General features: G+C 41.5%; 2 protein-coding genes and 1 long non-coding RNA gene across 53 annotated transcripts in view; 2 read left to right on the top strand and 1 right to left on the bottom strand.

Annotated features, from left to right (window-relative positions):
• HEATR5A (HEAT repeat containing 5A) overlaps positions 1-8,222 on the top strand; it is a 59,842-nt gene extending 51,620 nt beyond the window's left edge. For both annotated transcript variants that reach the window (XM_083609240.1, XM_083609241.1), the window contains 4 exons: positions 159-383; positions 1,923-2,074; positions 3,439-3,652; positions 5,983-8,222. In XM_083609240.1, coding sequence (XP_083465366.1) covers positions 159-383; positions 1,923-2,074; positions 3,439-3,652; positions 5,983-6,281 — 890 coding nt within the window. In that variant the 3' untranslated portion in view covers positions 6,282-8,222. The remainder of the gene's footprint in view (positions 1-158; positions 384-1,922; positions 2,075-3,438; positions 3,653-5,982) is intronic.
• Positions 1-24,780, bottom strand: part of LOC310766371 — a 33,393-nt gene extending 8,613 nt beyond the window's left edge. The window contains exons 1-2 of the long non-coding RNA XR_014550108.1: positions 24,392-24,780; positions 23,651-23,713 (exon numbers count right to left, since the gene is read on the bottom strand). This is a non-coding gene — a long non-coding RNA (uncharacterized lncRNA). The remainder of the gene's footprint in view (positions 1-23,650; positions 23,714-24,391) is intronic.
• A 228-nt stretch (positions 24,781-25,008) lies between these two features.
• HECTD1 (HECT domain E3 ubiquitin protein ligase 1) overlaps positions 25,009-26,859 on the top strand; it is a 53,334-nt gene continuing 51,483 nt past the window's right edge. For 21 of the 50 annotated variants that reach the window (XM_083608188.1, XM_083608200.1, XM_083608179.1 and 18 more), the window contains exon 1: positions 25,164-25,303. The gene's annotated coding sequence lies outside the window, so the exon portion shown is untranslated. Of the gene's footprint in view, positions 25,304-26,859 lie in introns of all 50 variants that reach the window. The other 29 variants (XM_083608203.1, XM_083608186.1, XM_083608184.1 and 26 more) reach the window with 6 other exon arrangements.

Genomic DNA, 26,859 nt, shown 5'->3' with positions numbered 1-26,859 from the left:
CCAAGATGTTTCATTTGCGAGGCAGAAAGAGGCAGTGTAGGGAGCGATCCTCCCATTCTAGGAATGCAAGCTCAATATTTATCCTTTGTTTAATGTGCACCAGAAGCTATTTCTTCTTAACCATGATATTTTCATCACCCCTTTGTCATATCATACAGGAAGCATTGCCGTTCTTCCTACTATCTTGTATCTGATTATTGGAGTCCTCAGAGAAACTGCTGTGAAATTACCCTCAGGCCAGTTGCCTTTGACTGTTGCTTCATCGTTACAAGCTCTTAAAGGAGTGCTGTCTTCTCCCATGGCCAGGGCAGAGAAGAGCCGGACTGCTTGGAACGAATTGCTACGCAGTGCTTTGGTCACTATTCTTAACTTTTGGGATCAAGGTACTTATTGGCAAAACCTATTGGTGTTTTGCAACTTTCTGACTAGTTGCAGGACCTTAGCCAGACCTAGCAGAGTAAACGCAGAATCCATGGAAACAATTGGCGACTTGGCTGCAGACAGGATAGACGAAGCAGGAACCAGGAACTTGTAGTTAGGTGTTTATTATATACAGTGGACTATTTACAGGAACAGAACACGGATCTTTTGCTAGCTCTCTCTGACACAACTCCTACACTGACACACAGAACTCTGAACCTCTGAACACTGAACTAACACCTTCCAGTTAGTAGGCCATTAATTATCACTCCCTTGAGAGAGCTTGACCAATCAGGGGGCTGTCGCCATGTCTCTGTTATCACCAGGCAGACTAACTCCTTCAGATTGCCTTCTGGCTGTCTGCCAAACCTTAATTGACTCTGTGTGAGTAGCTGCACATACACAGTTTCCCAACAGTACTAAGGCTGAGGAAGGTGTTTTGTCTATAACTCAGTATAAGAGTGGGGGATGAGGTCTGCCAACAATTAAATATCATAAACACCACAGCAATGAGTGATGCCTAGTAAGTAGTATGCAACATTCTGTCTAGTACTAGAACTGTCTAGGTACAAAAAACGAAGTCTGGCATCTGAACAAGTTTCTGGTAACTGGCAGTTGGGTTGCTGAAGGAGGTAGGGGGCTGGCTTCTTCTCCCCTTATGGTGATCATCTGCTTCTTAGACCTTGCCACCTCCTCTCCCCAGAGTCCCTACTTTGCTCTCTCAATCCCACTGCCACTTTGGGCAGAACTTGGCTTACACACATTTCTTCCCCTTGTCAGACCCTTCTTCCATACCTGTCTTTGCTTTCTCTACCGTTTTGATGTTGTACATCTTTTTAGAGCCGAGCACCTTCTGTTCCTGCCTTCTACTCACTTTTCTTCTCTTTTTTTCAAAAGCCTTTGGATGCCACTCGTTGTTTACACCTTTCCTTCTTTTTCTCCCAATGGACTTCCCTGGAAGAATGACTTAATCAGAGTTGAGGCTTCCCAGAGCACACCTGAGTAAGGCTCAGCTCTGGAAAGATACATGGTAGTAGTAGCAGTAGTAATGTATATGAAGTTGTCATGTTAAAACAGATGACCTGTCCGGCCCATTATCCAGCCTATTTGGGCTGGCCAACAACTTTCCATGATCTTAGGCAGAAGTCTCATCCACGGCATATCCTTAACTGTAGATGACTAAAAAAGTTCTGAAAAGTTATCCACCCTTGCTCTATATTGTAGCTTTTTAATACAAAGCAAATGCATACAATTCACTGGTGGGGGGGGGACTGACCAAGGAGGAGGGCTCAAACATTCTTCAGCAATAGTTCATGCTGAGTAAAAGTTCTTAAGAGTATCTAGTGTACATTCTTAAAAATATGTGTTTATCTGCCAACTGTGTTTAACTCAAAAATCTGTTGATTTGTGATACAATTGCTCTTAGCATCTTGATTTATGCATTTTGATTGATGAAATGCTCCAGTTTCAGAACAAAAAAAAAGATTGTTTTTAATTGGTAGATGGTGCTCATCAAGAATTGGATGAAGGTAGTCTGCTGACTGCAGTCACAATATTCATTTTGTCTACAAGTCCAGAAGTTGCTACCATGGAGTGCCTTCAGAAGTGTTGCATTGAAAAGTTTCAGTCAGCAATGGAATCTAAAGATCCTATTGTAAGTCCTGCATATTGTTTTTATTGTTTAGAACTCTACAATTGCTATGTTTTTATGTTCAGCCTTGAATGATTTATTTAGAATCTCACTATATAGCCTCGGAGACCCTCAAAGCAGCTTGATTCTCAAAATAAAAGTTCACATTCAGGTTTGGTATCAGGAACAGTAATAACATGGCAACACTATGGAGCCTGAATTATTCTGGTGAAATTTCCTGCCCTCATCCTTAGTCTTCACTGGTGTCCACATTCAGCCTCAGCCTACTAGGCAGCAGAGCACACTGATTATCACTGAGGCAAGAGTAGGGCCAAACAGTAGGAAATCTCTCAGCCCATGATGAAGGCAAATCTTTGTCTTGCACTGAAAGGCAGCTGCCTCCACCATCTGAAGTAAAGTGAATGGCCACAGGGGAAAGGGTCTTTTCACCTGTGATGCATATATAGTATATACTACATCTTGTGGAAAAGCTAAAAAGTATGCTTCCTTCTGTTTGATACTGAGCTCGGCTTTGGCTGGGGAGGGTGGGATATAAATAAAAAATTTTATTATTATTATTATTATTATTATTATTATTATTATTATTATTATACTGAAGGATTGTTGTTTTTTGTACAGATCTCAGCACTTCTATTTTGATTTGGGCAATATGGAGTCCCTAACACAACCCCAGAGTCGGCCACAACTGGATCTAATGGTCAGGGGTCCCTTTACCTTTACCGTTTAAGTTCAGGGACGCGGGTGGCGCTGTGGGTTAAACCACAGAGCCTAGGACTTGCTGACCAGAAGGTCGCTGGTTCAAATCCCGCGACAGGGTGAGCTCCTGTTGTTCGGTCTCTGCTCCTGCCAACCTAGCAGTTCGAAAACACATCAAAGTGCAAGTAGATACCTTTTGGCGGGAAGGTAAACGGCGTTTCCGTGCGCTGCTCTGGTTCGCCAGAAGCGGCTTAGTCATGCTGGCCACATGACCCGGAAGCTGTACGCCGGCTCCCTCGGCCAATAAAGCAAGATGAGCGCCGCATCCCCAAAGTCGGCCACGACTGGACCTAATGGTCAGAGGTCCCTTTACCTTTTAAGTTCAGGATCACTGCACATAGAGCAGCTTACAGCTAGCAGAAAGAGGGAAAGAAGACAGTGTACTCATATATGCTGGTATCTGGCAACACACCTGCATTAATATGCCTAATTTACTCTGTCTGGTCTTTTCCTGCCATATCTGAAAGCAGATCTTGCTACTGACATTGGTGCAGTTTTCTGCTTCTGATAAATGTACTGATGGACAGGGCATCCCCCCAAATGCAGTTCAGCAGTGCTCTCTAATACTACATTTTTGTGTTTTAACTTGGAATTTTTCTTTTTCTTTTTAGGTGCAACTTAAATGCTACCAGCTTCTCCTTACCATTTTCCAGTATCCAAATCGAACTATCTCATATCCTTACATTCATTCATTGGCATCATCAATTGTTTGCAAACTGCAGGAAACAGAGAAAGTCAAGCCTGAGAATTCTGCTGAACTTCAAGTTATTCAGGAAGGGATAAAAGTCGTGGCTGCTGTTATAGCTCTCGCTGAGGAGGAACATCGTAAGTGTCTTTTGTAGGGCAAAATAGATTGACCTCTGGAATCAGTTGCTAATTAAAATATGTCTCTGTTAATGCAATTTCAGTTGCGACAACATGTTCAGGACTTATGACAGTGCTAATCTGTTAACATTTCATCACTTGGAGACTACTTCTAAAAGTATTCTTTAAATTATTACTTAATCTAGCAAATGCATGCAGTGCTGGAAAAACCTTCTGAACACAATAACCCTTCTAGAGGCTGTGCTATGTAGAGAATGTGTACCTTAAGCAAATGCTGCCAAACTGGCGATTTGCTGTGTTGTATCGGCTAGTCTGTCCTACTGTACACTCAGTGCTTTGATCTACCCTGTCCCCACTTGGATGATCAGAAACATTTTCATCCTTCTCCTCATAGTTTCATTCCAAAATGGATGTTCTCCAGCTATCTGTTTCCCCCAGTTTAAAAGCTGCTGAGTCTCTTTTTTTGATGTCAAGAGCAAGGAATGGTGTGGCTCCATTTCTGTTCATGTGAGACCCTTCCATTTTATATAGACCCAGCTTGCCCCCAAAACATGACCCAGAGTCTAACAAATCCAAATTCTTCCTCCTGACACCACCATTTCATTTATTTGGTGAAACCCCTCAGCTTTGCCTGTCTAGTTTGCCCTGGGCCTGGAATGGGTAGCATTTTGGAGAAAGCTATCTTGGACATTCTGGATTCCAGCTCCCTATCTAGCAACCTGAATGTCACATCTAGATCTGTGGTAGTTGGGGGCTCATTTTAACAAAAAGAGTTTATTGTCAGCCACATTGTGTTACTCTTCCCTGGGTAATTTTAAATTTGTGACAATTATATTAGGTTTTAAGGAGATTCTCTATGATCCCACTCAATTGCTTCAGTCTGTGGAAATGGCACAATTACAAATGGCGCATCATATTTGTTCTGCCCTTGTAATAAACTGGTCTTTTAGCATGGCAGCCTTGGAACTCCCTGCTGATTGACCTCAGGTAGTTGCCTTCGCTGTACAGTACTCTTTTTGGTGCCTGCTTAAAATGTTTTTGTTTATCTTGGACATTCTGGATTCCAGCTTCCTATCTAGCAACCTGAATGTCACATCTAGGACTGCAAAACGACTGACAGTATGTTCCATGACTGCTGAACTCCCTGCCGATATTGTTTAGTAGAGAGAAATGCACACGTTCATTAAGCCTAATTAAAAGTGTGTTTTTTAAACTTTGTGTTGCCGCTGTTAATATATCAGATAATTAACAATGGCCTTTCCTTTTGCAGAGGAAAACAATTAGGAATAGATGGGGCTAACTTAGAACTATCCGTTTTTGCTGTTGTGTTTTTAACCAGCTCAGTTCCATTAAAAGTCTGTGACATGATTATTCTCTATATTTTATTTATTATTTGCAACTTAAGGGCTACAAAATGTCACAGTTAAAACAAGTACTGTTATGAAAATGAAAAAGCACAAAACTAACCAATAACAAAGCAAACCAAATAGTGACACAGTACAGTCATACCTCGAGTTGAAGTAGCTTCAGGATAAGTATTTTTGGGTTGCGCGCTGCAGCAACCCGGAAGTAACAGAGCATGTTACTTCCGGGTTTCACCGCTTGTGCATGTGCAGACGGTCAAAATGACGTCACACACATGCACAGAAGCGGTGAATCGTGACCCATGCACCTGCGGACACGTGGATGCGGGTTGCGTTCACTTCTGGATGCGAACGGGGCTCCGGAACGGATCCTGTTCGCATCCAGAGGTACCACTGTACAGTGCAAGAGGAGGTAAAGCACCTAGTCGGCGAAATGTCAATCTAAATCACATGCTAAGTTTAGTAGCCTGTAGACTATAGCCAAAAATACATTTTATTGTATCACTTGGGTTTTAAAATGCCATTAATAACTTTGCATTTACCTTTTTCCATAGTTGGCAATCTCTTTGTATATAAATACTCTTTGGAGGAATTCTCTGCATGATTCCAGATATTTGGCCTCAAAATGCCACTAAGAAAAGGTGGGAAGGTCAGGTGGCAAGCAGCTGGAAGGGTACTTGCTACAGGCAGGGAGAAGTAAAGGCTCTTCTGTCACAGTAAAGCCACTAGTTAACCCCTTCCGAGGGCTTAAATTCAAAACCCACCCATGCTCCCACATTCAGATTGGTCCCTGGAAGGGGAAAAAGCCCTGAATAACTAGTTGCAACAATGATTTTAACAGTGCAATCCACTGCATGGTTACTTAAAGTAAATCCTGCTGGGTTTAGTGGGGTTTGCTTTTATGTTTTGAACTGCAGCCTAAATGATGTTTAGTGGTATTAATCATTTGCTTTTAATTTTTCACAGGAACTCAGCTAGTGGCTTGCTTTCTCCCTATCCTTATTTCTTTTCTTTTGGATGAGAACGCCCTAGGATCAGCTACGAGTTCAGCAAGGAGTCTTCATGAGTTTGCTTTACAGTACCTGATGCAGATTGGTCCACAATATTCCTTGGTCTTTAAAAAACTAATGGCTTCTTCTCCGCCAATGAAGGCGAGGCTTGAATCGGCCGTGAAGGGCAATCAGGAAAGCATCAAGGACAAGGCAGCACCTAGGCATTCCAAGAACCCTGGGAAAAGTATTCAGCTAAAGACCAACTTTCTGTGAATAATGTTTTAAATCCGAAGCACTTTGATCAAAGATGGCAAACTGTCCCTTTTCATTTCTAGCTGTCCTTATAATGAAGTAGGGTTTTTATTTTAATTTCATTCTGCTAATATTTGAAAATCAGCACATTATAACCCAGTTCCAGAGATGTGTATGCATGTGCCTGCCTGCCTACTGAGTCAGTCAGTAGTAGGAACTACATTCACAGCCATTACTGCTGTATATGGACATGAGAAACCCATAGGCTGTGCGTTCACAGTTCCCAATCCAGAAGAGGGTTTCTCCTGCTCATTCAGGGTGCAGACTTTATATCATTATTTTTACCATGCTACTAGCTTCTTTAAGTTCTCTCTCGCCACTCTGCAGCATTCTAACCTAATGAAGATTTTATTAGAATATGTAGGAACCTTGACGTGCTTATTTATTTCACACTTTGATATTAGCACAAATACATCAAAGGAAATCATGTCCGATTTGTCAATGTACAATGTAACAGAACCATCCATGCCCCCCTATATTGCCTTTTATTATCATTATTACTTTGTTTAGCAGTTCCCAGTGTGGAACTATCAACATTTTAAAAAAACAACAACCACTTGTCATTTTTAAAAGCAGTTTGCAGGTTAAGCATTGAGAGCTGCTTCAGCAAAAATACTAATGAATTACTGAGTACGTGTTCACGTTTAGCTCCCATGGAGTATGGTAAATGTGCATCTTTGACCATAAACAGGAAAATTTATATCTTGCACTAGGATTAATAGCACAAAAATGTGGCTAGCTCAAGGTGGAGTGTTAATTCAGGGGGCAGCTGTTGCCACCAGGGCTCCAGGTTTGGAATATTGTTTGACTAGGCTCAGACACATAAATCTGGGATACTATTCAACACTAAGCCGCAGTAGTTGTTAAAAATACTAATACTGCAATCACAGTTGAACTGTAATTTTAATTCATAAATTCCTTGCAATGCTGTAACATGTTCCAGCTGCTAATTTAGCAAACGACATCATTAAGTAAAAGTATTGGATGTTCTCTTGGTCTCTTGTGAACTGCCTTGGGATCTTCGAATGGAGGGCGACATACAAATTTAATAAATAAAAATAAAATAATAATAGTCCATAAAAGTGTGTAAAATTACTTTCGAGTATCTTAAATCCACACATGAAGTACTATTGGGGACTTTAAGTTCCCATGACTGTAATGAAGCTCCACTTATTATCTGAAGGATTTACATTTCCAAAGTTAAGCACATATACTTATGATTGAACATACCTTATACTATCCACAAAATCCCACCCAGGCAGGAAATATCTTCTTAAATTTATCATGCTAAAGAGGTGGTTAAAGCTTTCATATTTTGTTCAGAATATGAAAACTGCTCTGATGCACAGTTTCTCTGCATAAGATACCTCATTCTCTATCATGATCATTTGATGATCTCCCCATGGGCAAATTTGATGTATCGACTTACGATGCATAGGAATCAAAGGGAGATTTATTAAAGTGGGCTTTTATTGTATTCAGTTGCAAATGAGTCATTGGAATAAACAAAACGTTACATCTTAGCAGTGGATTGTATTTTAGCATAGAAGTCTATACTAATAGCGTGAGCTATTAATTGTTTTAAGAATTGTATTGGCAACCATTGCCTTTTTGTGCCAGTATTATCTGAAATAAACCAAATGCTAGGATAATTACAGTATTTCCATCTAATAATTAGTAGAAAAATAAAAAATATCATCCATAGAACTGAGACTCAGGAATGTGTACTGTATTTTGCTATACATTTTGTATATAAAATTGTAAATTGTACAGAATTGACCATTTGAACAAAATTCTAACAAGTCATTTTTCTAATTTACATAAAGCTAATTTTCTTCACTTAAATTGGTGTGCTTGCTATTTTATTAATAAAACCTGATTTTAATTTTTTTAAAACTACAACCCTTGTCTTAAGTACATTTTTAAACAAGTTGGTCTCTTAAACTATTACTTCTGTTCCTTCCCACATTTGGGGTACCCTGGCATTCAGCTTCTCTATAGGCTTATTTACAGTTAACATTTGCCCTGTTCTTTCCAAGCAGAATCTTTTAATGCTCTGTGCCAAAGCTTTTTAATAAATAAATAAATAAATCCCCCAGGCTTTCCCCATGAAAACCCACTCTTTAAAGCTGAATCGGAGCAAACATCAATCCATGTTTTCCATTGAAGTTTGCTCCTATTGAGCTTTAAAGAGCAGGTTTCCACAGGAAAAGGAGAAAAAAACAGGGTGCTCAGACACAGCTTTAAATTGCGGACTGTGCCTGGAAAGAGTGGAGGAAAGGTAAGTGTGGATAAATGTGCTTTATTTAGAATTAAAATGTTACTAAGGAAGTATTCTTCAATATACGGTAAGTGTACCGTATTTTGAACATCTTGGTAGAACTTTCTGTAGGCTTTGAAATCGGTCAATCGTGGCTATTGGTGGTATAACTGTGAACTTGTAAGAAGTGGATGTACTGGACAGCAGTCTTTTACAAGCAGAGCATAAAGGGAACAACTGTTCTCAGCACCTGTTGTTCAGAGTTAGTATAGTATACCTAAACATGGATATTTCATTCATTTACAGATTGGTACCCCTCTTTTCTAGTGTTCTCAAAGCAGCTCTCAGTGTTCATAAAACGCCATGGCTGCATTAAAAACCCTGTTTTTAAAACAAAACCAGACCACCTGGAGCAGACAATTTGAGGTCTTCACCTGCCTGTCCTGGTCCTTCCTACAGGTTTTTGATGGGTCTGTGCTGTGGGAGGGAGATGGTCCAGAAGAAGCAGAGGTCTCAGGGTGTCCGCCTGCCTCCCTCTGATAGATTTATCAACAGGTATTTATTTAATAATGTTGCTTAACTTGTTTAACACCATCCATTATCTCCTTACCACCACCACCTTTTGAAGACCTCTCATATTCTTCTGGCATAGGTTTTCAAGATCCAAAAGGCACAGTCCTTCTCAACATACACAAGAAACCAGCAGATCCCTATATCCAATTGATGTTCACAGATGATACACTTTGTTTTTGGAAACAGTGCAACATATTAGAGCAGAATTAAGGATTGATAAGAAATTATTTGAGGCATGTATGTAATAATAAAAAAATGATTTAGAACTCCTCTCCCACATCATGACTTGTGCTGTCGTAGCTGCTAGTCTTATTTGTAGTCTCTGTCCAAGAGCAGGAACTGCAGAGGCAGCTCAGAAAATGCTAAATGGGAAAATCCAGAAATGGCATCTACACGCAGAACATTCTTTTTTGCATAAGAAATACCCAGAAGATGAAAGCCTCTTTTCAATCACTAAATTGAAGCAAAAGTATATTAGCACGAGAAAAACCCACTGAATCAGGCCAATGGCACATCTAATCCCGTATCTTGTTCCTCACAATAGCCAACCAGATGCCTGTGAGAAACTCGCAATGACAGGAGTAAAGGTAAAGGTACCCCTGACCATTAGGTCCAGTCGTGGCCGACTCTGGGGTTGCGGCACTCATCTCGCTTTATTGACCAAGGGAGCCGGCGTACAGCTTCCGGGTCATGTGGCCAGCATGACTAAGCCACTTCTAGCGAACCAGAGCAGCACACGGAAATGCCATTTACCTTCCCGCTGGAGCGGTACCTATTTATCTACTTGCACTTTGAGGTGCTTTCAAACTGCTATGCTGGCAGCAGCAGGGATTGAACAATGGGAGCTCACCCCGTCGCGGGGATTCGAACCGCCAACCTTCTGATCGGCAAGCCCTAGGCTCTCTGGTTTAGACCACAGCACACAACTTGCAATTTCCAGCAGCTGATATTCAGAAGCAGAGCATGAGACACTTAATCTCAGGGTCGTAGGTTTGAGCCCCACGTTGGGCAAAAGATTCCTGCATTGCAGGGGGTTGGACTAGATGATCCAACTTTACAATTCTGTGATTCTGACAGAGGGTGTAGAACAAAACCACTGGGACTTTTAAAGCCATCCAAGTTGTTATCTATCACTGCCTCCTGTGGGAGCAAGTTCTGTAGTTTATGAAGAAGTGTTTTATCCGGAATCTTTATTACAAGTAGTTTTCATTCATATTTTGTAAATTTATGTGAGCCTACAGGAGAAGACAGGAAAGTGATTTAGTTAAGCTGGTTCTAGGGTATAGGTAATTATACTGAGTGCATTTAGGAAGAAGATGCCATCTCAGTTCCAGGGAATTTAGAAAACTGCCATGCCGCCTCTTAAAAATTAAGTGCAGCATAAAGTCAAGTATAAACAACTTGCACTTTTTATGTAACCACAAAAGTTAAAAAGCAACTTCCTGCCTTTATTTTGCTGTGCTTGCTCATCCCTCCTAATGAGTTGCCATAGATGTTAACTACAGGATGTTGGTTCAGTTATCAAGAGACATAATTATAACAAACAATTCATTGTTATATTTAGAACGTGTGGGATCTGCATTAGTTTTCACATATGGGGGGGAGAGAGAATTTCTGTGCAGTAAATATATTAGCAGTGGAATGAAATTTTACATTATTAAGTCCAATTAAATATTTATTTAATTACAGGTTACAAAAAAGGGTTTCCTTTTAGTTTATTTCAATGGTTGTACAAGTTTGTGTATTTCTTGACTCCCAAAGCAAGGTACCATTTTCTTCTTTCCGTTCAATGCTTTTTTAAGGCTTGTGCCTAAAGTTAATTATTGATGATAAAAGTATAATCCTGGTGGGATTTGAGTGGTTGGTTTTCATTTGTTTGTTTGTATGTGTGTGTGGTTTGTTTCATTTTGCAAGTTGTTTTCTTCTTTGGCCACTCATACAAGTATATTTTAAAAATTTAGGCCATTGTAGTCCCAATTCTTTTTCACTGCTTTTGATTTGCTTGCACCAAAAATGTGAGTGCACATGACTATTAACAGCAGCAAATTAGAGCTGAAGTGGAATAATTTATTTAATAGATTAAATGACATGTTTTAAGGCCACGTACTTTGCCAATAACAGAACTATAAAGGACTGTTGTAACTGTACGACGTGACACTTTCAGCCTTACTGAGGGAGGAAGTTAACAACCAACTCACCATTACTTTTTACTGCATGGAAACTAGCACATCCGTTCGCTCCACTTCTCTCATTTTCTCTTCTGTTTGTCCCTTAAAATTCTCTTTAATAGCAAAATGTTTGGTTCTTTGCATTTATATTTATTTATGAACACCTATCAGTCAGTTTACTACCTAAAGCTAAATTGAGCTTGGCTTTTTTTAAAACTGTTTTTCTCCAAAATTAGCTAAAGGCACAGCAAGAACATTTTGGCATCCTGTGAAAAGCTGCATGTTTGAGAGGGAGCTGCCTGGACCTCCTGAGAAACACCAGACCTCCCATCTGTTCCTCTTGAATTATGCCAGTGGATCTCTGATAATGCCTCTGTGCTATTAGCTCTAATCATTTAACACCAGCATGGATGCAGGAAGCAGATTGAAGTGATAAATGCCAGACATAGTACGGCCTCATTCAATATGTAAATGGCTCCCATGCCAATTGGTTAAGAGAGTGCTCGTGCTAAGCATATTTCCACACAGGATTTGAGGAGTTTGAAGATGGCAAATATTCCCAGTTGAAAGAAGCTTTTAGTTAAGGAGGCAGGGACTGCTCAGATTAAGATCTCCCCCACCTCCCCCCCCCAAATAAAAATATATGAATTGATTTGCACCTTAGGTATACTGCTGATGAATACTATGGAAATTAAAAAGTATATGCATGATATATATACTGTATACAGTGGTACCTCAGGTTACAGATGCTTCAGGTTACAGACGCTTCAGGTTACAGACTCCGCTAACCCAGAAATAGTGCCTTGGGTTAAGAACTTTGCTTCAGGATGAGAACAGAAATCGCGCGGTGTGGCGGCCACGGGAAGCCCCATTAGCTAAAGTGGTACCTCAGGTTAAGAACAGTTTCAGGTTAAGAACAGACCTCCAGAACGAATTAAGTTCTTAACCCGAGGTACCACTGTATATAATTCCGGTCAATTACCAGTAGAGAAGATAAGAAAAAACAAAGCACATAAAATACGTTAAGTATATGCTTGTGCTAAATGGTGCATGAATGGTGCTTTACAGATGCACTTTGAAATGACAATATAACAACTTAATGCTGCTAGATTTTGTTTTATATATGTAGGTCCTACAGTAGGGGCTGAATTGTGGTTTGTTGCTGGGTATTTTCTGAGGTGGCTTTTGGGGTGGGGGGTTGGGGAGCATTATCTAGATCATTTGTACCTTATTAGAAGGTAAGGTAGCTGAGGTTCTTAACAGGGTGAATCTCACTACTGAAGTGAAAAGAACATCTGGTTGTAACTGTGGAATATCATCAAAACCATTATGACCTGGCCCTTGAGCCCCTTTGAGTTATGTGCCTGGGAGGAAGGGAAATAGTATAGGTGGGGGTGGGATCATAGCTGTCAACTTTCCCCTTTTTTTAAGGGAAATCCTATTCAGAATAAGGGAATTATGGGTGGGATCTCAGTGATGATGGGCAGGGGAGCTATGGCATTGGAAGGCAAGTGCGAATATTCAGAAGAAGAGGCATTGCCATCATAAAATCATTAACACTTCTTAGCTGCTCCCCCCCAGAATGCAGAACTGGGGTGATAATGTCAGTTGTCCCTCTCTTCCAGCAGTGCTGCTGGTAAATGCCAGGCTGGTCATGAACATGTTTTATGTGTTTTAATCTGTGTTACAAAGATATCGGTTCAAAATCTCACCCAATCCTTCCATAGGTTTTCACACGGGCACCTATAAACATGTTACGATATGCTCTGAGGTTGATATCTAACTCTGAACTTGAGACTTCACATGCAACATATGTTTGCAACGTAATTCTCCAAATGCCGACTTGACCTCTGCCCCTACTTAAAAAAGAGGGAACAAAAATGTGTATATTATATTGAATAATGTGATAAATTACATTTGGTGTTCATGATTAGAACTTTATGGAAGAACCAAGCTTGAGCCCCACACCCATTCTAAAAGTCCAGGAATGAATAATGTCTTTCAAATACTGTGCTTTCTTTGTTTTTATACATTCATAATTGTCATTTTGCTTCCAGCAAATCAGTTATTACGTCAACTAGTAAAGAAAGTAACTCATGCTGGTAGTAATCCACTTGACACAAATCTCTTCATTTTTCTAAAATCTCCATCTGTGATTCAGGCTTATTGAAATAGCAAAATGCAGAATATTAATTTTCTGCTCTGCTTTGCTGGTAGTGAGGATGATGACGACAGAAAGCTTTTATATTTGGAAATGGTACCCACGAGAGCTGAACATGGCTGTGTACTGGATTTTGTAACTAGAGACTGTGGATATTGGACTTCGAGTAAACAAAAAACAAAAATAAACTAGATCCAACAAGCCTCAATCTTGCCTGTCTCTGCTATAATATAATGCCTTCTTTGATACAGAGACATGAAAACAACTGATTTTAAGATGCATGAAATAGGCCAGATATAAGTTGATTATAAAGAATAAGGAAGCGCCCAGACATCACGGTAATACGTACGACTTTCTGGGAAGACATAAAGTACTGCAATAAACAATGCTTTGTAGAACTGTCAATGTACTTCTTGTCAGGACTCGGGGCATAGGCCTATGGCTAGGGATGGACAAATCTCCAAATTTTGTTCCTCATTTCTAAAATCTTAAATCCAGTTCTTCACATTTTTGCAAGAATTTGTGAACTTTTTAAAAAACTCCTCATGAAAAAAATTCAGCATTCAGTGTGGGAATTATGTAGATTTGAATGAGCCCAGACTGACCTGAGCATAAGTGGAAGGTTATGTGTCAGGTTCCACATGATTAAGTGGGCGGGCAGTGGTATGGCAAAATGTCATTGCACTGGAAGTGTGACATGTGGTGAAAACATCACATGAGTCTTTCACCATGTGCCCAATTTAGTCTGAACCCATGAACTTCAAAGGCAGGCCATTGCAAAGTAAGTTTGTCACACTGAATACCTTATGGGATATTCCTGCACTACATTTTCCACTTTGTTTTATTCTTGTAGTGATATAGCTGGTCCACAGGGAGGCAATAGAGATAAGGAGATAATTCCTTAATTTATTTTAAAGGGAAGTTTTTGATTTAACTTTCCAGATACCAAAAGTGCCAGAAGTTTAATAATTAAGCCTTCATTTTTGTTGAACTCCTTATGTTTTGAGAAGGGAAACAATGTCCAGACAGTTTTGTAAACAGAAATGTATTTAATATAGTGAAATATATAGGTTAACAAGTACAAATTATAAATTTATATTTTTAAAACTTTACAATGTTCTATGTTCAATAACTATATTTGATTATAATCAGATTTATGAATGTTGAATTGCTTTCCTTGCTACATTAATTTTTCAATTGATTAAGGAACTGTAAAATAATAGTAGGATCATAGAAACATAGCATTGTAGAGTTGGAAGGGACCCCAAGGGTCATCTAGTTCAACCCCCTGCAATGTAGGAACCTCAGCTATCCAAGACAGGTGGCCATCCAACCTCTGCTTAAAAGCTTCCAAAGAAGGAGAGTCCACAACCTCCCAAAGTAGACTGTTCCATTGTCAATTTCCTTTCTTGTTGCTATCTGTGGTGGGAGCTTTCTTTCTGATATTCACTACTTTTGTTTGTTCAATGTGCTGCATAATGATTCTTGCACAGTACTGCAGAAGGGAATAGCAAACAGCAGGTGCAGAGAGGCGGCTTTGATCAGGCTGTGGCACGAATAAAGAGGCAGGAATAAACTTCACTTGCCCAACCCTGCACTCAAGAGGTTGCTATTTATACTACAACAACAAAAACCTTGCATGTTAAGTGCATCCATGCAATTCATGTCATATCTAGGTTGACCCCTACAGAGAGCAGCTTTGAAAACAGTGACCATGTGAAGGGCCTTAATTCAGTGACAGAAGAAAGAGCAGGACCAGATTAACATATGTACAGTATGTTCTCATGGATATCAACTCACAATGTTCACAGTGCAGACTTCCTAGAAATCAACAGATTGGTGATACAAGAATGATAAGAGACTGGAAAAGGCTTTGTATCACAAAATCTTATTTTTAGCATTTATTGAAATGCTGTTTGAAACCTTAATAAATTTTTATCAATAAATGTGTATCCTGATTTTCAGAATGTTTCCCCTAAGCTAGTGAACATTTAAGTTAAAAATAAGCACATAACATACAAAACTTTCCAATAAAACACAGGGGGGGGGGGAGAAAATACTGTTAAGTGAAATGCTAGAAACCAACAAATAATAAAACAAGTAGACACTCAGATTACTATAGCCAACACCAACAAAATAAAACTGACTTGCAAACTAAGTCTTCCTTTGAGATACAGCCTGCAAAAAACAGAAGTCTCCAGATATTTTCAGAAAGCCTTCAGTGTTGTGATCCTACACAGCCTGGTTGGCAATGAATTTCAACATACTTTATCAGTGTCCTCAATATAATGAGAACACAATGTTCATCAAATTGTGCTTTTGAGAAATGCCACATATATATCAGATTGTCATAAAAGACTTAAGGCCAGAGTAAATGCCAGTCACACATAATTGCTCTTATAAGAAGCAATTCCTTAAATAAATGAACGGACATTTGCTGGGATGATAATCATGCATTGGCTTACAACAAAGGCAGCAGCAAATACACAGGGAGAGAGAGCGAGAGCGCATAACCAGCTTCAGGAATGTGCCCAAAGTTGGAGCAAGCGGAAGCATGTGTGTACCAATGCCAGTCAAAGAAAGAGAGAGAAATAAGAATTCTAAATGCTTCATCCTCTCTAGGAGAGGAGGGGAAATGACATCATATAGAGCCCTCCCTACCAATTGTACTTCAATGGTCTGAGTATCTGCCTATTAGCAATATAGCTCTGTGGACTAGGCCCCTTCTCATGTTAACTAGCAATAATATGCATTTGTTAGGTTTGGCTGCTAATGTCCCACAAACTGAAACGACGTCATATAAGGCTTTGTAGGGCATGATAACTTGTGCTTTGAATCATGCTTGGAAACATCGACTGGTAGAAAGTGGTGTTGTTCTAACAAAGAGTTTCTGTTCTCCCTTTGACCAGCTCTCTGTTCCCAAGTACAGGGACTGACTCACCCCCCTTCACCGAACTACAGCTAAATACCACTTTGCAAACTGTTTTTGAAACTGTCAAAAACCCTAAGTCAAAAGTTCCACAGGGCATGCACAGCTATTGTGGTTAGGCAAGCCAAGCTGTACTACAGAAAAAGTGTTAGTCATCCTAGAATAAGTGTGGTTCTGCATTCACAGAATGATTGCATGTCATCCTCTTGCAATTCCTGATTGGCTGGAATCAAAGTTGACGCCTTCCTCTTCACTTCAGCTCTTAGCCCGGCACAAGCAGGAAGTTTAAGCAGGGAGTTCACTTCCTGTCTGCTGGACTCACAAGCTTGAGGAGGCTACATCTATAGAACGTTTCCTCAATTATAAATTATTTTTTAAGCAGAAAAAGATCCTGTCTGAAAGATGCTGTTAGTTATGTCTGAAAGTGGAAGTTGAGCAGAAATGGCTATATAAAGACTAGACTGATGTTTTCAAATACAGTGCACGATCAAAACTTACATTGCATACAGTCCTCAGGCAGAAACCACAGCAACATGACTAATCAAAACATTTGAAGAATGTAATAGTCAACCTTTAACACACTTCTCATTGCAGCACATTGCACAAGCTGGTGAATGGTAAACAGTGTGCTTTACAGCTGACGTAGCTGCACTTGTGATTACCGGGATCCAAGATTACAGACAGTGACACGATGGAAAAGCCACAAAGTTGACCCTATGTCCAGACATGTTCTAGGATTTTATGAGAGCCAAACTGAAAGAGAACTGCTGGGATCTTAATATGAAGTTTCACCCAACCCCCTTTTTTAAATGAAAAAGATTTAAAGCAGGATTTGCTTTTCTGGATAAAAGTCCTTTTCAAGAAGATGTCTGAAAAGCCATCTGGACTGAATAAGACATTACCGGTATACTGTGTAACGTATCAAGTAAGTAGCTAATCCTTTTGACTGTAACAAGAATAATCTGAAACAGGAAATGATTTTTTTTCTGTGAAAAAGCACAACAGATTGAAACATTTGTTTCTTTAAGAAAATGAATTATATGGTGCTTAATTTAAGGATAAGATGGAAAAGGTGAATGTTCTGCATTCTGTGCTAGGTAGGAATAAAGCAGAAGTACAGAAAAACAACAATGCTAAGCATTTGATCACAAGTATAATAAATGTGTTTTGTTCTTCTTGCACTTGGAAAACTGTGTCATTCCAAGCCATGTTGCTAAGATCTATGGGGACATTTAGGGTACCTCTACCATGCTCAGATTTCTGAATCCTGGAATGGTTTGATACACAGAAGCATCAGTCATGTAGTGTTTTGAAATATGACTAATGAAAATGTTTATGTTAAAATTTAAAAATGGCACAAATTTAATTGGGAAAGTGTGTGAGGCAGGAACTGTTTTTGTGATATTTGGGGGCATATAAATAAAACTAAAATCCAAAGGATTAAAATAAAAATATTTTGTATTGTTAATGCCATTTTAATAATTTATCCCAATTTGTTTTACTTATTAAAACAACTGTATATCTTTTGAATAATGGCAGATTGACAGTCAAAAGTGACATGTTAAAAAGCATCAACTCCACAGCACCTTTTAATTGCTTCACTGCAGACTATTTGGAATAAATGCTGATGTTTTCTATCTCAGGTAGGTTTTGCCCCATTTTAATTATGCATCAATAAATAAGATTTAAGCTAACATATTTTTCTGATAATCACTTATCTCCAGCTCTGTCCTATTTAACAATTAAAAATGAGCGGGTACTTAAAGTTCTTGATTGAATTTGCTATAAAACAGCTAACCTCCCCAACAGTGGGATCAAAATGTTTTCCACAAGGCTCACACCTTTCTATAGGCCCTGGTAACCTACTACCTCCTGCCTGAAATTTATTTTGGTTTATAAGCCAAATGGTTTAGAAGGACAAATGTTCCATTGGGCTTACCCTCACAAATTCCCCTCAAGCCACCAATTTACTACTCCCATCTCCATGTTTCACCAGTCCACCCAGCTCATAAATTAGTCTCCATCCACAGGAACACTATCAATCCTTTGTGCTAGGTTTAGGTAGGCAGGTTTGTGTCTTACCAGATTTAGTATTTAAAGTTAAGTTAATATTTACTGGTGTTCTGTCCTGGAACCTGAAACAGGAGCTGATGGCATTACAATCAGCTTCCCCCGCCCTGATCATTAAAGAAAACCCAGAATAGCTGAATGGAGACTGGATGTGCTCTGTAGCCATGGAATGCTGACCAATGATGTGGGCAGGGCAGGTGATGGAAACTGGGTGGGAATGGAATGGACTATCCTGGAGGATGGCATAACTGACTGGAATACTAAACAGAACACTCCACACAGCAATGTCAATTGCAGTCTCTCTCTCTTTTCAATTGATCCAATCTTGTTTGCGCTCCTGTTTGTGGAAAAGATACATATGTGTTATTGGTTTTTGTTTTTTTTAAGAAAAGAAGTCCAGATGAACAATCAGATGCATCTTTGTGTTCATGTCTCCTAATATACACATTTTTGTATGTTGTCCAGTATGTGGGATTTTTGCAAAACATTTAATGGAGTGTATTTTGCACATGATTTTAACCAATATACACTTTTGTGTGCATATGTGGCATCACAACATTTGGAGAAGTACAAATTTATGAGAACTGTGTTTCAGTTCTCATATTGTTTTGGGAAGCATGAATGTGGTAGGTTCAAAATAAAATGCAAAGTGAACTAATTTCCTCTGCCATCCCTAATCTCGGCTTTCTCTGACATACTTCATGTCATATACAGTATTTTACAATCCACATATCTTCCCAATTTCCATTCAGTGGTAATTAAAACATAACTTCTTGTTGTTAAAGATCAGCATTATTTTACACTTATAATGATATTGACACATCACATGTCAGTCAGAGTAACTAAAGACTTCCTAAATGATGTCTGCCTAGGACAGTGACATGTGACTGCCTGGTCCTGTGTGAGGTGGAAGAACTGCCATTGTCTTCAGGTTCTCTGCATACTTCCATTTTCCTGGTGACTACAGGAAGGATCTTCCACATAGTCACCACTATTTAAATAAACTATAATCTTGTGTTAATTAGATTATTAACTTATTTTGTGACTAATGGCCTCACTAAAAATGTCATGCGACTCTACAAAAAGAGCCACTGTGATGACCCAGTGTGCCTGAATGTGGCCTTTTTTCACAGCAAATCGCAGAGAGTAATTATATACAGAATGTTCTGAGTAGATGGTTCCTACTTAATGATGGATCTTAGAACCACAGATTACAGGTTTTAAAACTAATGAGCTAAATCCTAACACTAGAATGACAGTTCAATTTATACCCTAGAACATGATCAGCAGATTATGCCCCATTAATTTAACAGAAACTATATTTCATATAATGCATGTTCAGAACTGCAGCTTTGAAGGTCGTAACACAATGCTTACTGATTAGTTAGGGTTTTTTTCATAATGCATGTCGTGATCAAAGGCCTTCCTAAGGCAGTTCACAATAAACACCAAGAAAAAAAATTAAAGGGTGCTCTATTTTATGCAGATTTAACCACACACAATTAAGAATGTTAACTAACCTCCAACCTGATTACCCCTCATTCCTAAACACATTAACCCCAGTTGAGGGGACCCAACCATATATGAACAAGGTTTGCCCATTCTCTTTCATGCTGAGGGAAATTCTGTGACATATTAAAAATGATGGTGTCTATACATTCACCAATAATGAAAACAACAATTTATGTATATAGTCACTGTTAAAATATGTCTCACATGGTGGGTCTATCTGCAGAAAGCTGTTTGTCTCAAGGCTGTGGTTGCCTCATGTGTAGGAATGAATGAAACAGCCTATTTCTGTCCTGTCTCAGTTTCTCCTACATGCAAAAATGAGTCCAGGACACTCTGTTCATGTGCAAACTTTTTTTAAAAAGAGTGAACACTGAACAGTTCTACTAAAAAAAAAGCAATTTAAAAACCAGGTACTTATGAGGTAGTCCTTGGACTGGCTTCTTTGCACTGTACTGCAACTGTACTCCCCAGAGGCACATATTTCCCCCATACAATACCCTAGGAAGGGACTACACATTATGGCATATGGTTGCTTCCTGGGAGTATCTTAAAATACTTTTTTAAAAAGCACATAGGCATGTCATAGTGTCAAAGTTGTAATGTCTTTACAACCGAATGGCTCAGGCTATTGACATGATAACCCCTGAGCCTACCTAGTGGCAGTGAAGGAAGCAAAGAAGGCTTACTTTACTGCCTCCACTGCATCATTATGTAGTCTGGCAGAGCTTTTCTGGGTTGTACGAGGCCTTTTACAGGCTGGTCCAAAGGAGGTCATAGAACCAATGGTACCTCACTGTGACTTGTTTGCAAAGCATTTTGAGGATAAAATCGCCTGCATCTACCAATACCTGCTGTTATAACAGATGAATCTCATGGGGTGTCCAGAGCAGAGTCTAGTCATGTTGTGTTGGATGAGTTTCAGTTGGTAAGGCTCAAGGATGTGGACAAGGTGCTCAGATCAGTCAGGGAGACCACTTGCACTCTAGACCCTTGCCCCTCTTGGCTGATAAAAATCAGCAGGGAGGGAACAGGTGGCTGGGCTAGGGAGGTGATCAATGCCTCTTTACGAGGGGGTGGTCCCTGCCTGTTTGAAGGAGGCAGTGGTAAAACCACTCCTTAAGAAACTTTCCCTGGATTCGGAAAACCTAACCAACTACTGGCCAATTGCTAATCTCCCTTTCCTAAGCAAAGTTTTGGAGCGAGTGGTTGCAGACCAGTTCCAGGCGCTTTGGGAAGAAACTGATTTTCTGGATCCATTTCAATCAGGGTTAAGGCCCAGTTTTGGCACAGAAACTGGTTTGGTCCCCCTGTATGATGACCTCGGTAGAGAGAGAGACAAGGGAAATGTGTTAATTCTTCTCAACCTCTCAGCAGCTTTCAATACCTTTGACCATGGTATCCTTCTCGAGCAACTGTCCGAACTATGGGTGGGTGGCACCGCTTTGCGGTGGTTCCAGTCCTACTTGGATGGCCGTTCCCCAAGGGTGTTACTTGGGGAATGCTTTTCAGCCCTGTGGAACCTTCAGTGTGGGGGTTCCACAGGGCTCAATCCTATACCCCACATTGTTTAACATCTACATGAAACTGCTAGGAGGTTTGGAGTACGTTGTCAGCAGTATGCTGATGGCCCTCAGCTCTATTTCTCCTTTACATCAGCAGGTCAGGCAGTGAAAGTGCTGGACCAGTATCTTGCCTTGGTAATGGACTGGAGGAGCCAACAAACTGAAACTCAATCCAGATAAGACTGAGGCACTGTTAGTGGGTGGTTCCCTAGACCAGATAGGTGGGAGATTGCCTGCTCTTGATGGTGTTACACTTCCTCTGAAGGAGCAGGTTTGTAGATTCGGGATACTCCTGGATCCTTTGCTGTTGCTCAAGGCTCAGGTGACTGGGAGTGCCTTCCATCAAGCTTTGACTGGTGGCCCAGCTACGCCTCTATCTGGACAGGGATAGCCTACTGTTGTCTGTGCTCTGGTAACCTCAAGGTTAGATTACTGCAAAAACATTCCTTTTTAACCAGGCCTTTGGTTGTTTTGATTGGCATCCTATGCCCTTTTAAAATGTAAGGGTTATTTTGGCAGGGGGGGTTATTGGGTTGTTTTTATTTTGATTATATATTTTGTGGTTTTATATTTTGATTTTCTTCTGTGAACCACCCTGAGACCTCTGGGTATAGGGCGGTATATAAATTAAATTATTATTATTATTATTAATAATAATATACAAAGAAATGAGGTGTCAGAGAACTGCCTTCTACATATTTTTTTTTAATTATTATTATTATTATTATTATTTTGCTTTGCCTTCTACATAGTGTAGTTGCATTGTCCCCATGGCTCTGCTGGTGTGTAAATGACAGACACTAATGCTCAGATTTACATTCCAATTTGCCCATGAGTCCACGAGGCTGAAATGGTTAGGTTCTCTCCTAATTGTGGAGCAAACTGGAAGCCTCTGAAAATCTTACCAATGGGTTAACCCTGCCCTGTGGAACTGCAGTCACTGGCAGAGGAAGAGGAGTGTGGGGGGAGCGCCCCGTCCCTGGCAGCGAGATCCCAGTAGAGTGCCATCGCGGCTGCCTGTGCTGGGCGCCCCGCCCCTGCAGGCAGCATGCCCTACCCCCATGATGCACACCAGCCCTGCCCTGCCCCGCCTGCTCTTTGCCCCCCCCCCCCCAGTGCCGGAGCATGAAGCTCTGCCACTGACTGCAGTCATACATATATGGACTCTCTGCTTCCATCAACCTTTATGCTAAAGAGAGAAGGAACATAACTAGCACATGTACTCACTGGAGAATTGTTCATTTTAACTAAAATTTTTGAACTGCTTGGGAGTTCCCCTGGAACTGCTTGAGAAATATACATACCTTGTAAATTAACGGTTTGGCCATACTACATTACTCCATAAAGAGTGCCATTTCCATTTCCCATTTTTGGAGAGATGCAGCAAGCTCCAAAGGCTTTTTTTTTTTAAATACCTCATTAGGACAGCTTCTCCCTCCTTTTAATTTGTGCCTTTGGCATACAGTGGTACTTCGGGCCAGAAATAGTACCTTGAACCTTACCAACTGAAACTCATCCAACACAACTTTGCTTCAGGATGAGAACAGAAATTGCACGACGACGGCGTGCCAGCAACGGGAGGCCCCATTAGCTAAAGTGGCACCTCAGGTTAAGAATAGTTTCAGGTTAAGAACGGACCTCCAGAACGAATTAAGTTCTTAACCCGAGGTACCACTGTATATTGGTTGGGAGGGGCTGATGGAAAATAGGGCGGGACTCCTGCACCTTTAATAGTTGTACTGAAGAGCTAATTGCATCACAAGCTACACCTGCTAAAATTCTCCTCTTACATTCAAGGTGCAAGAGCCCTGTCCTTGTTTGGTTGTTTTTTTTTAGTTAATATTTACATATACTTTGTATATAACTGAACTTACACTCAATTACTTAATATTATGTAGAATCAGTGAGCTAGTCAGAAATGTAGGTGTCCCTGAGAAATACTTCATTTGTGGTCCAAAACACTGGAGGTGTCACCCACCTCAACCCCCCAGTGTAGCATCAGACAGATAAGGCTTAGACTGGAGACACATAGACTCAAATGGCTGCTCAACCATTAATTAAATTAAATAACATAAAATAAATTAATTAAACTCACTTGGCCGCTCATTGTCCCTTGGTATAAATTGTTTTGTAGGATTGTGGTGAGGAGATTTGAATCCTGAGCACATTGGGAGAAGGAATATAGGAAATATTATTAAAGGCTGGGCAGTAAAATTAGCACTCCTTATATTGCCCTTCTAATGTGATGTCTTTGCTGCCCACATAGATTGGCTCTTCAAGTGGAGAAAACACTACAGGACCACCTTGACTAGGGATAATTGTTGGACTCCCAACTTCCAGCATCTTTGGATAGGGCTGATAGGAGTTAAGAGCCCAACAGCATCTGGAGGGTCACCTTATCTCTGACTTAGGTTGTGTACACCCCCCCCCCCACATACATTTAAAGCACTTTTCCTACAAATAACCCTGGAGATTGTCGTTCACCCTCCTAGAGTGACAATTCCCAGCACCCTTAACAGTTCCCACAAGTCTTTGGTGGTGGGCGGTGTGTTTTAAATAGACAGTGTGCAGTATATGCAGTTGGAGAACAACCTGCTGACCCAACTCGCCAGGTGCACTCACTGCCCCAGATGGACGGAGTATAAATAATAATATTTTAATGTTTGTGTGTAAAAAAACATATAATGAAGGCAACCGCATTTCCCTTCCGAAGGCTCCCTCCCCGGTCCTTGTGGGTGGACCTGCAGTTCTTATAATCCCTGCCCATTCCCCAGGCTTGTTGGGCCTGAGGGGAGCCACCCCGTTCTCCGAGCTACAGCTAGGACCCTCCGCTCACCCAAGAAAGTTGGTTGTCGTTAATAAACTCGCCCCCTCACATCTCTCTTTAAAGCCACAGGAGCCAGTGGGCCGCGGATCCCGCAAGGTAATGGCGACTGGTGTGAAGAAGAATTTCTGTTCCTCTTGTTCAGTCCCTCGTTCGCCTGCTGCTGCGACTCAAGTTCGCTCCAATTTGGACAGGAGAAGCTGGGCTGAGGGGGGTGGGGAGAGAGACATGTCTAGTATATGATATGAGGGGAGGTCTCTTCTTCCTCGTTTTAACGAGGGAGGAGGGGGGGAGAACAAAAGTTCGCCATTGCGCCCTGAGGAATGCGATAGGGCGCTTCCTGTTGCTGCTGCTTCCAATTCAACCCATCCCGACGCTTCCCCAACGTTACGCAGGGGCGAGGAAGCTGAGGGAAAACCAGTCCGAGAAATAACCGGCGGCGGGTAAGAAAAGAGCGTAGGAAACGCCGGCGCGAGCTTGGCCTCCGCAGCGCCCCCTCTGCCGGCCCTCGGTATCTCCCGGAGTCTGCCCGAGCGTGACTCCGAGGCTGGCGGGCTCCTCCCCCTCCCGCTCCCCTTCCTCCTCCTCCCCCTCTCGTGTCTGTGGCGCTCGCTTCCCCGTCACCCTCCCCCTCCCACTCTTGTGCCGGGAGGATCAAGATGGACGGGGTGCGTCGCTGCCTGGCGATGGACTGAGGGAGGTGAGCGAAGGACGCCGGGAAGCTGAGGCGGCCACAGCGGCGGCGGCGTCTGAGGAGAAAGTCTGCGGCGCCGCGGAGAGCGAGCGAGTCACTCACTCGGGCAGCGGGGAGGAGGAAACAAGAGCGCGGCGGGGCCTCGCGGCGGCCTTTCCTAAGCCGCCTGACCGGGTCACCCTGCGAGGCCTGCGGCTGCCAGACAACGCGAGCGCCGCGGCCCGGCCCGGGTAAGAAGAGGAGGCGGGGAGAGCTGGGGCTACGAGGCAGGCGGTTCCGGGACGGCTCCGCCGCTGGGCTTCGGGGTCCGTGTGGGGAAGGCGGCTGGAGCGGGGAGGCTGGAGAGAGGCCACGCCGAGTCCAGGCGCGGCGGGGCTTGGTAGGCCTGGGGAAACGGAGGGTTTGGGGACGGGAGGGTAGCGAGCGGGGTGGCCTGTCCGGGCTGCCGCGAAGAGATCTGGTTGGGGCCTGTGGGCCTAGTAGGAGGCGAGGCGAGCAGGTGCTTCTTCCTCGGGGCTCGCCTGAGCCCTGGGCTGCGGGCCCTGTGGAGGGGAAGTGATCGGCTTCCTCTCGGTGCCTGAGCTTGTGGCCTTAACGTTGTTTTCGGCTCTCCTTTGTGACTAGGGGTGGTAATGCTAACCGTGTCTACTCGGGAGGGAATGCTGTTGAGCTCAGCGGGGCTTACTCTCGGAGAATTGCGGGTGGGGTTGGATTGCAAGCCGGATCTGTAAAAGTCAGTGTAACATCCCTGGCTGTATTGTCTGGCGTTGGCGTTATTCAATCTCGTCGTAGAAGGTCGGCAAATAATTATATCACGAACGTGTGAAGGTACCTCATGATCAGGCTGTCGGTCTGTGTAGCCCAGTAGTTATCTACTCTGACCGGCAGCGGTTCTCCAAAGTCTTGGGTAACTTCCAGCCCTGTTACCTAAGATCCTTTTAACTGGATATACTGCGGACTGAACCCTTCTGTGTGGAAAGCATGTGCTTTGCCACAAAAGTTTGGCCCCTTCCCCCACATTTATTACTTTGTGGGAGAGTGTGCCTGACTGTGTGTTTGACTTTTATTTATTTAAGCTAAGTGTGTCTTTCACTGTGCATGTAGGCAACCTTTGAAGGATTTACCTTTGTGATATATGTATTTAATACAGGACAAAGTTTGTTGTTGTTGTTGTTACCTGGGGTTTTTCAGCCTGCAGGAATTATTCTATTGTTTTTAGTTTGGTCTCTCATGTAGACCAAGTTGAAAGTAAGTTTGACTAATTTCTATGTAACTTTGTTTATAACTGGGTAGTATTTTACATCATAAGGCTAGTTTTTTTCTGGAATGCTCCCCCCCCCCAATGTTGTTAAAAGGTAACATTATTAATTGCTAACACGTCACAAGCAAACACAAGCAGACTTTGCCCAACAATATATTTTTAAAAGGCACAATTCTGGAGAGAGTCTTCCTCTCCCTAATACATCAGTAACTGAAGAAACTTTGTACAGTTAACTTTTTCCATGTTTGTAATATAATTCATTTATGGAAGGATAAAAGCAAATGTGTGAAAGGGCATATTTACTTCAGCAAATTGCTTTTGTGTGTGGTGGTTATATTGATCCAGGAACAGCCTCAGGTTTACAAAAATAGGTAATTACTTGTATGTTAGAGTAAGAAGCTTTAATATGCCAATAAAGATAGCATGTAGCTTCTGAAGTACAAGGGAATTATGAGAATTTTTCAGCTTATCATTAGTTTTTATACTGGTTTTCTATAACAAATTATACCCAAAGTGGCTTAATAC

The sequence above is a fragment of the Podarcis filfolensis genome (genome assembly GCF_964270895.1).
Source record: "Podarcis filfolensis genome assembly, chromosome: 1".
Classification (NCBI taxonomy): Eukaryota; Metazoa; Chordata; class Lepidosauria; order Squamata; family Lacertidae; genus Podarcis; species Podarcis filfolensis.
Note: the sequence above shows the minus strand (reverse complement) of the source record. Positions and strands in the feature narration are given on the sequence as shown.